The sequence below is a fragment of the Miscanthus floridulus genome, chromosome 3, assembly GCF_019320115.1.
Source record: "Miscanthus floridulus cultivar M001 chromosome 3, ASM1932011v1, whole genome shotgun sequence".
Classification (NCBI taxonomy): Eukaryota; Viridiplantae; Streptophyta; class Magnoliopsida; order Poales; family Poaceae; genus Miscanthus; species Miscanthus floridulus.
Window position 1 is genome coordinate 144,482,120 of NC_089582.1, and position 14,630 is coordinate 144,496,749.

The 14,630-nt window shown below is 54.4% G+C and overlaps 1 protein-coding gene across 1 annotated transcript in view; it reads right to left on the bottom strand.

Annotated features, from left to right (window-relative positions):
• Positions 1-5,103: 5,103 nt before the first annotated feature.
• Positions 5,104-14,630, bottom strand: part of LOC136544621 (uncharacterized) — a 32,566-nt gene continuing 23,039 nt past the window's right edge. The window contains 1 exon segment of the mRNA XM_066536715.1: positions 5,104-5,190. Within this exon segment, the coding sequence (XP_066392812.1) occupies positions 5,104-5,190 (87 nt within the window).

The following is a 14,630-nucleotide window of genomic DNA, read 5'->3' on the forward strand; positions in this document are numbered from 1 at the left end:
TAACTACCTCAGTTGCACGAGTCGCACCGAGGCCAGGATCCACGATGCTGCCTCATCCGATCCCACGGCGCGCATTGATGCTAGGATCAGTGAGCTACGTCTCGTCCAAATCCCTTGACTAACTGCCTCACCCGATCCTACGGCGCGCATCGATGCCAGGATCCACAAGCTCCATCTCACCCAATCTCTAAAGCGACTAAACGCCACGGCTGCGCAACGACGCCTTAGTTGACGAACTCCACCTCGACTGAAAAACATGCACACACGCCTGCTAACGAACACCCCCTAGATGGTTCTGCTCAAACCGCCCGAGGGCTCGGGGGCTACACCCGTGGGTGTGCTTGCGCGCACCCGTCGATGAAACAAAAACCTCCCCCACCGACAACACAGAAACCCCCCTAGACGGTTCTGCCTGAACCGCCCGAGGGCTCGAGGGCTACACCCGCGGGTGCGCTCGCATGCACCCGCCGTCAAAACAAAAATCCCCCGGATGATTCTGCCTGAATCGCCCGGGGGCTCGGGGGCTCCTATCAAGTTCATAAACCCGGGGTCCCTCGGGGACCAACTTCCACGCCAAGGCTCGACCCAAGCAGACAGCACGCAACTCATGGGCTGGCCCAAGAGTCTAAAACAACAGGCTAGAAGGGCGGTCCAGTCACCGATCGGAAGGTCTGGCCGAGGAGGAACAACGCCCGCTTGTCGACTACTTTGGCCCACCTCTCCGACCGGAGCGCTCACTTCGGACTCCAGCTGCCTCCGGGCAGCCTCTTCGATCGGAAGGCCTGGCCCAAGCACTACTTCTGACTCTGACCCCGTGTCTCCGACCGGGGTTCGCAGAAGCCCTGCTCACCGCTCTTCTCCGACTAGCGCAACCAAAGCTGACTAGGACCAACCGACTGGGGACGTCCGCTCGAAAAGGACCAAGGAACAAATGGAGAAAGCAAGGCAGGGCGCACAAATCAAACCACGATTCTAGGGACCATACCCTATACGCCTGTAGGAAAAGTAATCTGCAACCTCCCTGACACACACAGTGTTGTAGACGCCGACATTTTCCCTACAGTATTGTGGGCGCCATTGACTCCCATACGGTAAGGCTCCCCCCACATGCCTCTGGGCTTCGACAGTGTTGTGGACGTTGGAATTACCGTACCGAGTGAACATGGTGAAAACTCCTCACATGTCTCTGGGCATCAACAGTATAGCAGATACCGACATCTGCCATACCCAAACAAGACGACGTAATCTCCCACGTGCATCCAACATCAACAGTGTTGTGGGCGCCTACCATCATCCTGTACCTGCCGGCATGGACAACAAGGTTTAGAAGCATACGTACTCTCTCCCTCTCACTTGTAAGGCCACCCTCTTCATCTATAAAAGGGGATGCGCCCCTCCCAAAAAAGAGAGTTGATCCAGCCTAATCAAAGTCATTCTATTCGGTATAAACCATGTGTCATTGAGTGCTAGGTCACCTACGATCACAACGAATGGCAAAATTACAAATATTTACTTGTTGGTCACTTTCTGCACCAACACTAGGATTACCGTTCCATGTCGTGTGGAAAAATACTTAAAATAGTATACTTAGTTGACGAGTTTTGCTTGTGGACTATAATATAATAATACTTGTGTCGTAGGCTGGGCTAACTTGTATTCTTGCTGTTTGGGCTCCTTAAAATATTCATGTTATCCTATTATAAGCGTTGAATAATCCGCGTTCAACCATATCCGCCGGATTTTGCCAATCTCATATCCTACACCGCATCCACATATAATTGGATTCAGATTATTCGCATCTGCACGGATATTAAAAACACTTCTCTGTATCTTTAAAATTTGGATTCGGAGCGGATTGGGCCGGAGGATTATCCATACCAATTTCATCCCTAATCCTCACTCATCGCTTTGTGAGAAGAGAAAAAAAACAACTTCACCCATAAAGCTATTTTGAAAAAGTGTGTTTGGCAAAAAAAAACAACTTCACCCGTAAAGCTATTTTGAAAAAGTGTGTTTGGCAAAAAAAAAACTCATAACTGCTCGTGAAATTGTTGGTGAAGCTACGTCTAATAGGCTCTAATACAACTCCTACCTTTTATTTATATAATATATATGCTTCTTGCTTTTATTATATTTAGCATCTCGATCGGAATGAATATATATATATATATATATATATATATATAGGGAGAGACTATTCAGTAGCCGGCTACAAAATAAGTTATTCTGTAGCCACCTCCAGTTACTATAATTTTATATACTAATTTACCATAATGTCAATACATATTTACGATAGTTGGGTTACTATAACATATGAGGATATTTACCATAACGTTATATTAAACCACTTAGTAAGGAGTTACTATAATCTCGTAAATTAACATAGTAATTATCATAACTCAAAGTGGCTACAGAATAAGTTATTCTGTAGCCAGCTACAGGATAGTAGTTCTATATATATATATATATATATATATATATATATATATATATATATATATATATATATATATATATATATATATATATATATATATATATATATATTATATGTGTGTGTGCGCGCGCGCGCGCGCGCGCGTGCAGTGTGAAAAGGCGATGATAGAATAGATGATATGATCTTGTTTAGTTGGACGAAATTTAGAAATTTGGCTACTGTAGTACTTTCGTTTTTATTTGGTAATTAGTATTCAATCATGGACTAATTAGGCTTAAAACGTTCGTCACACGATTTTCAATCAAACTGTACAATTAGTTTTTTTGTCTATATTTAATGCTTCATGCACGTATCGCAAGATTCGATATAATGGATACTGTAGCACTTTTCGGGAAAAGTTTTTAACTAAACAAGGCCTATATAGCAATCCGTGATGCATAGTACGGTACAATACGTGCTTCCATTCCGTCATCGCCTTTTCACACTGCACACATGGATAGCGCATGCATCCCCCATCCTGTGGTCCTACCGCGCATGCATTCCTTCTAGATGGCATGTCAGATGATAGATGATATATGGATGCAGATATGCAAGGGCTGCTTGCATTGCGTTGCGTGGTTTACTTTTGTGTCCACAAAGCCATGCATTCGGCATATATCGTCACACACCACACGGCCCGGTCGTCTCTCTACATACATGCTCGCTCCGAACTCCGATCCCCCATATCATCTTCGCTCACAAGCTAGCTAGCACAGTCACAGCACAGCTGATTATTGTCGTAACCGTCTCCCTCTCAAAGTCGTCGCTTCGTTGTTAATCCCGGTGTCCGGCCGTTCGATCAGGAACCCATCTATAATATCACTTGCATTTTGTGTATGTATATATAATAATATATGTATACAAAACATATAAAAACTACAAATATATTCTCTCGACGCCGCCGACGAATCGTAATCACCCGAACCGAACGCAAGAGATCGATAGAGATACCACTGTATCTACGCTGTCACCGGAGTGTGTAGTCATTCAGCTTGTTCACTTGGTTTCAGCCAGGGCTTATCAGCCATGGTATAATATTTTTCTCTAACAACAAACCAACATCAGTCGGGTTTATCAGCCTAGAAACCAACCAGCGAACAAGCTGATTAACAAATCCATAGGGTCGGCGCGCGTGATATATACTTAGAGCTCGTTCGTTTATGGCCATCCCTGACCAGGAATAGTTCTTGGTGAGGATTGACTATACAAATTACGCTAGCATTCTTGGTAGGAATGGTTCCTGGTCACCGTTCCCTGCCAGACGAACGCAACCTTACCCTAATTTAATCTCGGCGGGCCAATGGATCGGAGCTCGCTGCCGTCGTCGCCATGCGCTCTTGTCCAGTCCTCGATCGCCACTTAAAACTAACTTAACTTAAACACGAAACTAACTTGGAACGAACAGAGAGACGGCAGGACGGACGTAGCCAATGCGAAACCAGCTTATGGTCACCGCTGCCCAGCCCAGCAGCATGCATACGTACGCCAACGCACGCAGCCGCCGTTGACACTGCGATGCGATTGCGAGGGAGAGGCGGCTGCATGCAGTGCAGCCGGCATGCATGATTGCGATTGCGGAGTTTACCTTGCTTTATTTTCATTGCTGTGGTTTATTGTACGTGCATGTAACCGAACGCTATCGTATGATATGATGATATCAGGTGCCCAGGTCAACGAGCCTGCCTGCGTCGACAGGAGGGTGCAGGTGAAGCTGAGCGATCGAGTCGAGAGCATAGCTGCCCGCCTCTAGTTCTTTCTTTTTTGTTACCCTTTCTCTTTCTTTTTTGAGACAGACGATGGCCGCGGGAATAGATCAATGGACAATAATGAGGGACTGGCGGCCCTAGGCTCTGGCAAACAACAATTGTTAAGGCGGCCAGCCAACCAAGTGTAAGATGCATATGAACACGGGAGCTCAGCGAGCTTCTTGTGAGAAAGAATTATACTACGCGGTGCATGATGCCTGCAAATCACGTCCAGAATACTTCGCAGATACGATGGGTAGTACTTGGCAGACAAGTAGGTTGTCCCTATCCCCCAACCCCCTTTTTTTTGTTCAGTCGCTGAGCGAAGCCCGGGCGTTCAGCAGGACAAGATGAATGTTCAGAATAGTGTCAACCAGGTCACATGACAGTTACACAGAGGTGCCTGGCCTTGGAAGGCTTCCTCTAGCCTTACTACTACCACCAGAAAATTAATTAAACGGAAATTGCGAGAAGATCGGCGTCCGAATAGCATGAGCAAAAGCAAAGTGCCATGGACGAAAGAGCTCCAGCTTTTCCTTGTCGCACACACTGGGCAGTATATTTCTGAATTCTGATACCTGATGATGATGATGATGATATGCAAACTCTTCCAAATGGGGTCAATATGCCCCCGAAAAGCTAGCTCTCTAACAAAAGCATAAACAGAAAACCTGTATTTTCTGCTAATAAAGAACACAAAGAAGAAGAAAAACATAAATACCACATTCGTTGCCTATTTGTGTCTGAAGACCCTGTTAGATAGACATCAGTTAGACCGGAGAAAAAAACAGGAGGGCTGGGCAAAATTTTATTCAACTACTTGGCACGACAAAAAGGCATTGTTCAGCTCCAGGCGAGAATGTGATCACCAAACAGATATCGTTACAGAGTAATTCTTCCACATACACGCCAACATGCTCCAGGGTGAAAAAGGGACCTCTTAAACACCCAAATGTCTTTCACAAGTACCTACAGAATACATGCAGATACCAGAATTGATCATGAGAATGTTTAACACGGTATGCCTGGTTATTACATCTCGTTATGAATGGGCAAGGAAATAAAATCCTAGTTGTCGGTGTTTCAGACCGGGGGGTCCTCAACCGACTAGTGAATTTGAACTGCGTGCCCCTAATCCTGGATGGTGATGCAAAGAGACACAAGGTTTATACTGGTTCAGGCAATCGGTGCCCTACGTCCAGTCTGAGAGATCGATCTTGTATTCCTTGCACCGAAGTGCTTGTAGTAGGGGGTTACAAGCTAGGTGAGAGAGGGAGCTATTCCCAGGTCTCGGCGAGGGGTCGTGTGGGCTGCTTGAGACGTTGCTCTCAAGCGGCGGGGATGTGTATGTGTGTGTTACAAGGTGTTCTTCCCCGTCTGTCCCCCTCTAAGTGGCCCAAGTCCTCTCCTTTTATAGTTGAAGGAAGGACAAGGACAGTGATGAACCGAACCAGGCCGTCCATGTCGTGTTGTTTTCGAGGCGGGGATCGCGGGGCACAGTGCAGTGTGGGTGCTGATCGTGGGCACAGCGTCAGGATACAGTGACCGGTAATCCCCGCCGTGCCCTGTCTCAGCCGGTATGGGGCTGATGCGACCTCATGTCCCGTCGGCCATTCTGTGGTATCGAGCCAACGTTCGGCTGAGATTGCGGGAGTGGTTGAAGTATTAATGGGACATGACGTGCTGTCGGGAAGACCGGCCGAGGCAGGGGCGACGGACTATGGATAAGCTGGTCTCGCGCGATACGGAGAATGAGGCCTCGCGCGAGACGGAGAGCGAGGCCTCGCGCGAGACGAAGATCGGACTCCTTGCCGAGGCCTTCCGTGAAAGGCCTCACGCGAGGCGGAGATTGCACTCCCTGCCGAGGCCTTCCGTGAAGAGCCTCGCGCGAGGAGGAGATTGTGTTCCCTGCCGAGGCCTTCCGTGAAGAGCCTCGCGCGAGGCGGAGATTGTGTTCCCTACCGAGGCCTTCCGTGAAGAGCCTCGCGTGAGGCGGAGATTGCGTCAGGACGCCGAGACCTCCTGCGCGAGGCTCAAGGCGAGGCGGAGAGCCTGGTGGGCTCGGACGTGGCGGGTGAGGGGCCCACGGCTTACCTTTTAGCTTTGTTTTTTGATGGGACTTAAGTGACCCCTTTAATGTCCGCTCGGGGTACCCCGTTCTACGATACCCGACAGTAGCCCCCGAGCCTCCTGGGGAGTGCGTGCACTCTCCCTGAGGGTTTGCCGAGGCTTGGTTTATACCCGCTCCCGTAGGAATTGGGTTTTGTTTCTTGAGGTTTCGGTGGGTGCGCGCGAGCGCACCCGCCGGGTGTAGCCCCCGAGGCCCTGGAGGAGTGGAGTTACTCCTCCAGGGGCTTTTTTCGTTTTCGTGTTTGAGCGAGGAGTTTTTATCGCATTTGCCGAGCCCATAAGCGCAAGTTCAGGTTGCGGGGGTCTCGGCGAGGCTGCAGGAAAAGCCCTCTAGCCTCCGCACGGAGCGAGAGGTCCGTTAGGGGTCCCCCTGACTTTGGGTACGGCCCTCACACTTCCTTTTCGCTCGGAAGGAGGGGTGGAATGTGCCAGGCTACAATCGATGGGCACGAGCGTGGACACTTTTGGTGAGCTGTTATCGGGTGAGTCCGAGTGGAGGCCCATACCCCGTTCGCTAGGGGACGGCTAGCGGTCCAAAGACGCACTCCAAGAGTACCAGAGGGTTTCTCTAGTGGGTGCCGAGGCCGTTCACTGGGCCTCGGTGGCTCGGTGCCTACCTACGGTGGGATCCCATTCGGAGACTTCCTTGCCGGTCTCGGACATGACTTAGGATGCCCTGAGCGATTGTTCGCTCGGGCCTCGGCCATTCGTAGGCTCGCCCCAAGGTCGTCCCTGACTCTGTTGCCCTAGGGTGGCTGTTGAAACCTCTGGAGGCCCAGCCTTCGAATCCCTAGACCGTAACGGGCTCGGTGCCCTTTATCGTATTTGTAACGAAACTTCTAGCGTGGACTTAGACCGTTTGTCTTTGTCTTGGGCGCAGGAGGAGCCCCTGAGCCTCCGCCAGGAGTAGGAGGGCGATCAGGGGTCCCCTGGCTTTTTCATCCGAGCCTCACATATCCTTTTCGTTCGGATGGAGGGTTTGTTTGCCGAGCCCATTCTGGTGCGAGCCGGAGCCGCTGGTCTCGGCAAGGTTGCAGGAAGAGCCCCTAGCCTCTACGTGGAGCGAGAGGGCCGTCGGGAGTTCCTCTGGCTTTTTATACGCCCCTCGCGCGTGAGGGTTTGTTTGCCGAGGCCCCTTTGGACGTGAGCCTGGGTCATGGGGTCTTGGCGTATCTGCAGGAAGAGCCCCCTAGCCTCCGCATAGGGCAAGAGGGCCATCAGGAGCTCCCCTGTCTTTTTGTACGACCCTCACGCTTCCTTTTTGCTCGGAAGGAGGGTTTGTTTTGCCGAGCCCCTTCGAGTGCGAGCCAGGGTCGCTGGGTCTCGGCAAGGTTGCAGGAAGAGTCCCTTAGCCTCTGCATAGAGCGAGAAGGCCGTCGGGGGTTCCCCTAACTTTTTGTACGACCCTCATGCTTCCTTTTCGCTTGGAAGGAGGGGTGGAATGTGCCTCGCTACCCTCGGTGGGCACGAGCGGTGGCACTTCCGGTAAGCTGTTGTCGGGTAGTCCGAGTGGAGGCCCAAACCCCGTTCACTAAGGGTCGGCTAGTGGTCCGGAGACGCACTCTAAGAGTATCGGAGGGTTTCTCTAGTGGGTGCCGAGGCCGTTCGCTGGGCCTCGGTGGCTCGGTGCCTTCCTATGGTGGGATCCCATTCGGAGACTCCCCTGCCGGTCTTGGACACGACTTGGGGCATCCCAAGTGTTTTGCTTGCTTGGGCCTCAGCCTCGTATAGGCTCGCCCGTGGTCGTCCCTGACTCTGTTGTCCTGGGGCGGCTGTCAAAACCCCTTGGGGCCCAGCCTTCGAACCCCTAGACCGTAATAGGCTCAGAGCCTAGTTCCTTCATATGAAAGGAATAGGCCGGGGGGGGGGAATATCTTCCCTATTGGCTCGGCAACGGGTGGCGCGCCTTTTGAGGCAGTTTCCTAGGGAGGCGAAACGACGCCTGCTGCCGTAGTGGCTGAGCATGACGTGGTGGATGGGACGTAACTATTCTCGCATTTAATGAGGAAGACGTGGGCGCGTGGGCTGGCGAAATTGGCTCGTGGTTAACTGCGCCGGATCGGGGAGGGGGGAACTTCCCTGATTTCGTCGCCCGTTCGTTTCGCCTCCTCCCTGCATAAATACCCAAAGAGTCTCGCCCCTCCTCGTCTTACCTTGCCTACATTAGCACTACCTCCATCGAGCCGTCGCTAGAGCAGCAGGTGCCGAGAAGAAGAGGGGAGAAGAGCGAGCCTAGGGAGAAAGCGAGAAAAAAGCGAGAGCGTGGGAGAGAGAGAAAAACTCACCGCCGTATCCGATTCCTCCATCGCACTCATGGCTAGCGACATCGTCGTTGTCGAGGCAGACCCCTGGGATCCGTCGGACGTCACCAAGGAGATGCTTCAGTCGCTTATCGATGGTGGACTCCTTCGCCCGGTGATAGACCCCACCAGGCCAGAGTGGATTGCTCCGTATGGCGAGCCAGAGCCAAGGCCTCACGATGGCTACATCATAAGCTTCGTCTCCTTTCACGAGCGTAGCCTTGGCATCCTGGCGGATCGGTTCATGCGGGCGCTCCCGCACTACTACGGCGTGGAGCTCCACAACTTCAATCCCAACTCCATCGCTTAGGCGGCTATCTTTGTTGCCGTCTGCGAGGGGTATTTGGGGATTGCTCCCCATTAGGAGCTGTGGCTCCACCTATTTCGGGCGGGGCACACTACCAAGCCGATGGGCACATCGGGTATGAGGAAGGCGACGAGGGCCGGCGGCTGCACTCTCCAAGTGCGCCAGGACCGCCTGCACCTCTACATCCCGGCCCAACTCATGTCATCCAATCGTCGGTGGTACACGAGTTGGTTCTACCTTCGCAATGATGACGGAGGACTTCCCCCCTACACTGGGCGGATTGTGGGGAGTTGCCCGAAGAGATGGAAGTACGGCATCCCGAAGGATGACTAGCCCAAGCTGCAGCCGCTTCTAGAGGGGCTGGCGAGGCTGCGGGGCCATGGTCTCACTATGGCTGTGGTCGTGGCCGCCTTCCACCGTCGGAGGGTGTTGCCGCTGATGGCTCGGTGGTGGCGGCTGTTCGAGATGAAGCCGGGTGAGCCTATTAAGGGCATCCGGATGTCCTCCTCCGCCCTTTCCGATGAGGAAATTCTTCGTTGGGTGGGAGAGACGGTAGAGGCGAAGCTGAGGGGCGGCAACTTGATCCCTATCGTGATGCGGCCATCGCAGGGGTTCCTCTCAATGGTAAGTCATGTGTCGCTGTAGCCTCCGAGCCTCCTCAGTTTGCCCTTACCCCTTGTTCCCTTATGCACGTCCGTCGTTCCTACAGGGGATGAGGGACGTGCGCTCTTCTCCGCCGCTCGTTCCCGAGGACGCGAGGCGGCGGGCGATCAACCGGGCGCATGCCGACGCGTAGAAGAAGCGAAAAGATGCCAAGGCGGCGAAGCGCACGAAGCAAATCCTCGCGCGTGAAGAGCTAGATAAGCGCCGCCGTCAACAATGGAAGGATGGTCTCCCGTTGGAGGAATCCCCGTCGTCATCGCTGTCGACGGAGGCCTCAGACGGGGATGGCAGGGGCGAGGTGGGGCGAGGTCCCCTAGACCACCTTCCTGACATAGTGGAGGTGGTGCCCGGGGCGTTGGCAAGCAGCCTAGCACTCCCGGGAGGAGGAGGAGAAGCGGACCCGGGGTCGGCGGTTGCTCGCTCCGGGGCCGAGGCCGACACGCCCGAGGCGCGAGCGTTGGGCAAATGCGCCATCAGCCCGGTGGGCTCGACGGCGATGGTGGAGCAAGCGATGGTGGAGGCGATCCTACCGCCTCCGCAGAGGACCGACGGGGCGCCGGGGTCCCTTGAGGACCGGCCAGCGCCGATGGACACGGAGGCGATGCCTCTGCCACTGCCTCTACCTTTCCGGATGAGGTTTGCCGTGGCGAAGCGGTTGCTGCCCTGTTCAAGGTAGGTGTATTTTTGGTAGGGTCATAGTGCCTTCCGTTCGCCTTTTGGTCTCACGCTGACCCTATAGGTTATTTTTCCTTAGTCAGAAGCGGCCTGTAGACAAGCTTCCCTTAGCGCCCCTTAAGGCACTCAAGGCAAGCCCCGGCTCCTCCGCCCACTAGGTGGCGGAGGCACAAGCCACTATCCAACATGGCGTGGTGTCGGCGAGGGCTGACCCAAAGGAGCCGGCCGCCCAAGGAGGGGCCACCGAGGTGACCCCTACATAGACGAGGGAGGGAGTGCTTTCGCCCCGCGAGGGCGAGGCTCACAAGTCGGATGGGGCCGACATGCCCTTGGTTACCGAGGCCCCCGGGGTCTCTAAGGCTGAGGCGATGGAGGCTAGGACGCCCAAGACCACCGAGACCGCAGTGGCCGCGGTCGGTGTTTCTGCATCCATCGAGGCCACGATGGCGGAGGCTGGAGCCCCCGAGACCGTCGAGGCCATAATTGCGGAGGCCGGAGCCCTCGAGATCACCAAGGCCGTCATGATGGTGGTGAGGCCATCTGTCTAGGAGGTGGAGATGAAGGCAGCAGAGGCCTCGATGGCACCCTTGGTTCAGGGGCCGCCGTTGTTGCGAGAGAGCGCCTGGGAGGCGGAGGTCTATTCGATCTCCTCTGACGATACTTCTCGGGCGTGGGAGGTGGTCAACGCTGAGGAGGCAGGTGCCGTGGAACAGCCAGTGCCGATCTTGGATGAGGGAAGCTTGGCCCTCGTGCGGGCATGACCCGAGCCTCGTGGGTGGGATCACCCGTGGGTACTGTGGCAGAGCCAGGACAACCCTAAGGGGGAGCCTCTGTTCGCCCTCGAGGACACAGTCGAGGGCGGGTGCTGGGGCACCTTCGAGCAATACCGCCAGCTGGTGGAGCAGTCGCTATGGATGGCCCTGTCCGTGGTGGCCGACGAACTACCCGGAGTCGCCCAGGTTCGCGTTTTCCTTTCTCGCGCGACGTTGTCCTTTTCTGGTTTCGTTGCAATCAATGACCCCTATTCTGCTTCCCCAGGAGCTCGAGACCCGGTCCCTTGGGAAGTTGGTCTTTCTCCAACGGAAGAGGGGCATCTAGGACCAGCTTCAGCGGCAGAAGGGCCTTCTTGCCGATGCCAACGAGCTCCTGTCGGCGTGGAGCGCGGAGGTAGAGGACCTCCGCCTTCGTTGTGCTGACGCGAAGGTCGAGGCGGCCACGGCCCAGACGCAGCTCGCCCCTCTAGCGGCGCGGGTCAAGGAGTTGGAGGAGGAGCTCACCCACACGGTCAGCGATCGGGATGCCTTTAGGGGGCCGAGCCGTTGAAGCAACGGCCTTGGCCGTGGCTCTCGCGGGGCAGCTGGGGGCGAAACAGAGGGCGCACCAGCTGACGAAAGGTGCCTTGGATGAGGCCCTTACTGTAGCTGAGGCCTCACGAACCGAGGCTGTGGTTTGGAGGGGGACGGTTGAGGGTGAGTTTTAGCCCCCTCATTTTGTTTTCTTTCCCTTATGTTCGCTCTCTAACTCCCTTGTGTGACGCAGAGCTGGGGAGTGAAGCTTCTAGGGCGACCGAGGCTTCTCGAGTTGAGGCCCAGCACTTGAAGGAGGAGGCCGAGGCTTCCCAAGCTGAGGCCCTGCACTAGAAGGAGAAAGTCGAGGCCTGTCAGGTCGAGACCCGATGCTGGGAGCAGAAGGCCAAGGGTGAGTTCTGTGGGCTTCCGCCCCTAACTTAGGTTGTTTTTTCCCCTCGCTCGACCTCATTCTGTTTTCCGTGGTGCAGAGTTAGAGGCGGAGATTACTCGGGCAGCCGAGGCTTCCAACACGGTGCAGACAGTGCTCGAGACCGAGATCGAGGAGCACAAGGCACTGAAATGTGCCACCCTTTCTGCCTGCGAGGCCTTGGAGGTCGAAGGTGTTCAGTTAGGCAGCTCCCTTAGGAGCCATTTGATTGCGCTGAGCAGCCAGATGCGCGAGCGGCTCCGAGGAGCGCTGCACACGGGTGTCAAGCGGGCGTTGGCCGTCATCTCCTCTCACTATGTTGGCGTCGACCTCCCGGCCATCAGTGATGGGTATGTCCTACCTAATGATGACGAGGAGACCGACGTGGCGGTCATGAAGCTGATGGAGGTGACGGAAGGCCCTGGCACGGCGCTGGCGACGCTCTTCGAAGAGGAGGTGGTTCCTCCCCTACCATCTGCCGGTGCTGAAGGCCCTAAGCCTTGATCTGGGCCTCGGGGGCTATGTAAAAATAGAGTAGGAGTTATTTTTGTATCGTAACGCTTGTGGCCGTCGAGGCCTTTATTTTTGAAGTATTTGTGTTTCTTAGTTGTTTTTCTCATGTTTTCGAGCCTCTGCCCTCTATTGCTCCTGATCAGATTTCGTTTGCAAAACACCCCCTTGGGGCCTAAGCTGTCCCTTGGGCGAGAGGGAGTGAGGGAGTGCCGTAGCCCGGAGGCATAGGCTATCTCGTGACTCTACCAGCCTCTTGCTTAGGAAACAGACCTTGGTCCGAGGGGTTTTTACAACCGATTCATCAGAGCATGCTAGAGTCTTGGCGTAGGAATTTTTGCAAAAAACGACTGAAGAATGGTGCGTGGGACCTAGGGGGAGTCCCCCATCTAGCCCCCGAGGGAGGCTTGGTTCTGCTGAGGTAGAGTCGAGCCTCCCTTGCCGTGTTATTGTATTGCCGAGACCCACGATGGGCTCGGGGGTTTCTCGAAAAATTAGACCAACTAAAGAACGCTTTTTAATTGTATTCCAAGAAACAACATATACAATGCTTTGGAAATTTAGGGATAAAAGCGACGTAGCTGTTCTATGTTCCAAGCGTTGGTGAGGATTTTGCCCTTCTCGTTGGCCAACTTGTAGGTCCCGGGCTTCAGTACTTGGGCGATGATGTACGGCCCTTCCCATGGCGGGGTCAGCTTGTGGCAGCCCTTGTTGCTCTGTGCTAGCCTCAATACCAGGTCGCCTACCTTCAAGCTTCGCCTTCGGACACGTCGGGCCTGATAGCGCCGTAGGCTCTGCTGGTATTTGGCCGAGTGTAGTAGCGCGATATCTTGGGCTTCCTCTAGTTGATCGAGGGCGTCCTCTCGGGTGGTGCGGTTACTTTGTCCATTATAGGCTTGTAGCCTCGGGGAACCATATTCCAAGTCAGTGGGGAGGATGGCCTCGGCCCCATAGACCAGGAAGAAAGGCGTGAACCCTGTGGCTCGGCTTGGAGTGTTCCTCAGGCTCTAGATGACCAATGGGAGTTCGGCGAGCCATTTCTTGTCAAACTTTTTCAACCGGTTGTGAATCCTTGGCTTGAGGCCTTGTAGGATCATGCCATTGGCACGCTCTACTTGGTCGTTGGTCCTTGGGTGTCCTACGACTGACCAGGCCACACGGATGTGGTGGTCGTCGCAAAATGCCAGGAACTTTTTATCGGTGAACTGTGTCCCGTTGTCGGTGATGATGGTGTTGGGGACCCCAAATCTGTGGATAATGTCAGTGAAGAACAGCACTGCCTGCTCAGATTTGATTCGATTGATCGGACGAGCCTCGATCCATTTGGAGAACTTGTCGATTGATACCAGTAGATGGGTGTAGCCCCCGGGGGCCTTTTGTAGAGGCCCGACCATGTCGAGCCCCCACACGGCGAATGGCCACGTGATAGGGATGGTTTGTAGGGCCAGGGGCGGGAGATGTGTCTACTGAGCATAGTACTGGCATCCTTCGTAGGAGCGTACTAGCTTGGTAGCATCGGCGACCGCTGTCGGCCAGTAGAACCCTTGGCGGAAAGCATTCCCCACGAGCGTCCGAGGCGCCGCATGGTGCGTGCAAGTCCCAAAGCAGGGCTCGGCCCGTCTTGGTAGTGATACATCGTTGGAGGACACCTGAGGGACTTCGCCTGTACAATTCGTCATTGTAGAGGACGTAGGTCTTGGCTCAGCGCGCAAGCCATCGTGCTTCGGCCCTGTCGCCAGGAAGCTCCCCCCGATCAAGCCAATCGAGGAATGGGATTTGCCAATCCGCATCCTGATCAGTCTGCGGAGGCTTGGTGTTGACTTCCATGACCTCGGGCTCGGTCGAGGGGGTCTCGGCAGCAGAGGGGGCGTCGAGCTTTGCCGTGGGTCCCATAGGTGGGCCCTCCTCTGTCGTCGAGGTGTAGTCAATGGAAGGTTTGTGGAGGTCTCTGGCGAAGACGTTCGGGGGGACCGGGGCCCGTGCCAAGGCCATCTTTGCTAGCTCGTCGACGGCCTCATTGTACTTCCGCGCGATGTGGTTTAGTTCGAGGCCATCGAACTTGTCTTCTAGGCGACATACCAATTTGCAGTAAGCCTCCATTTTGGGGT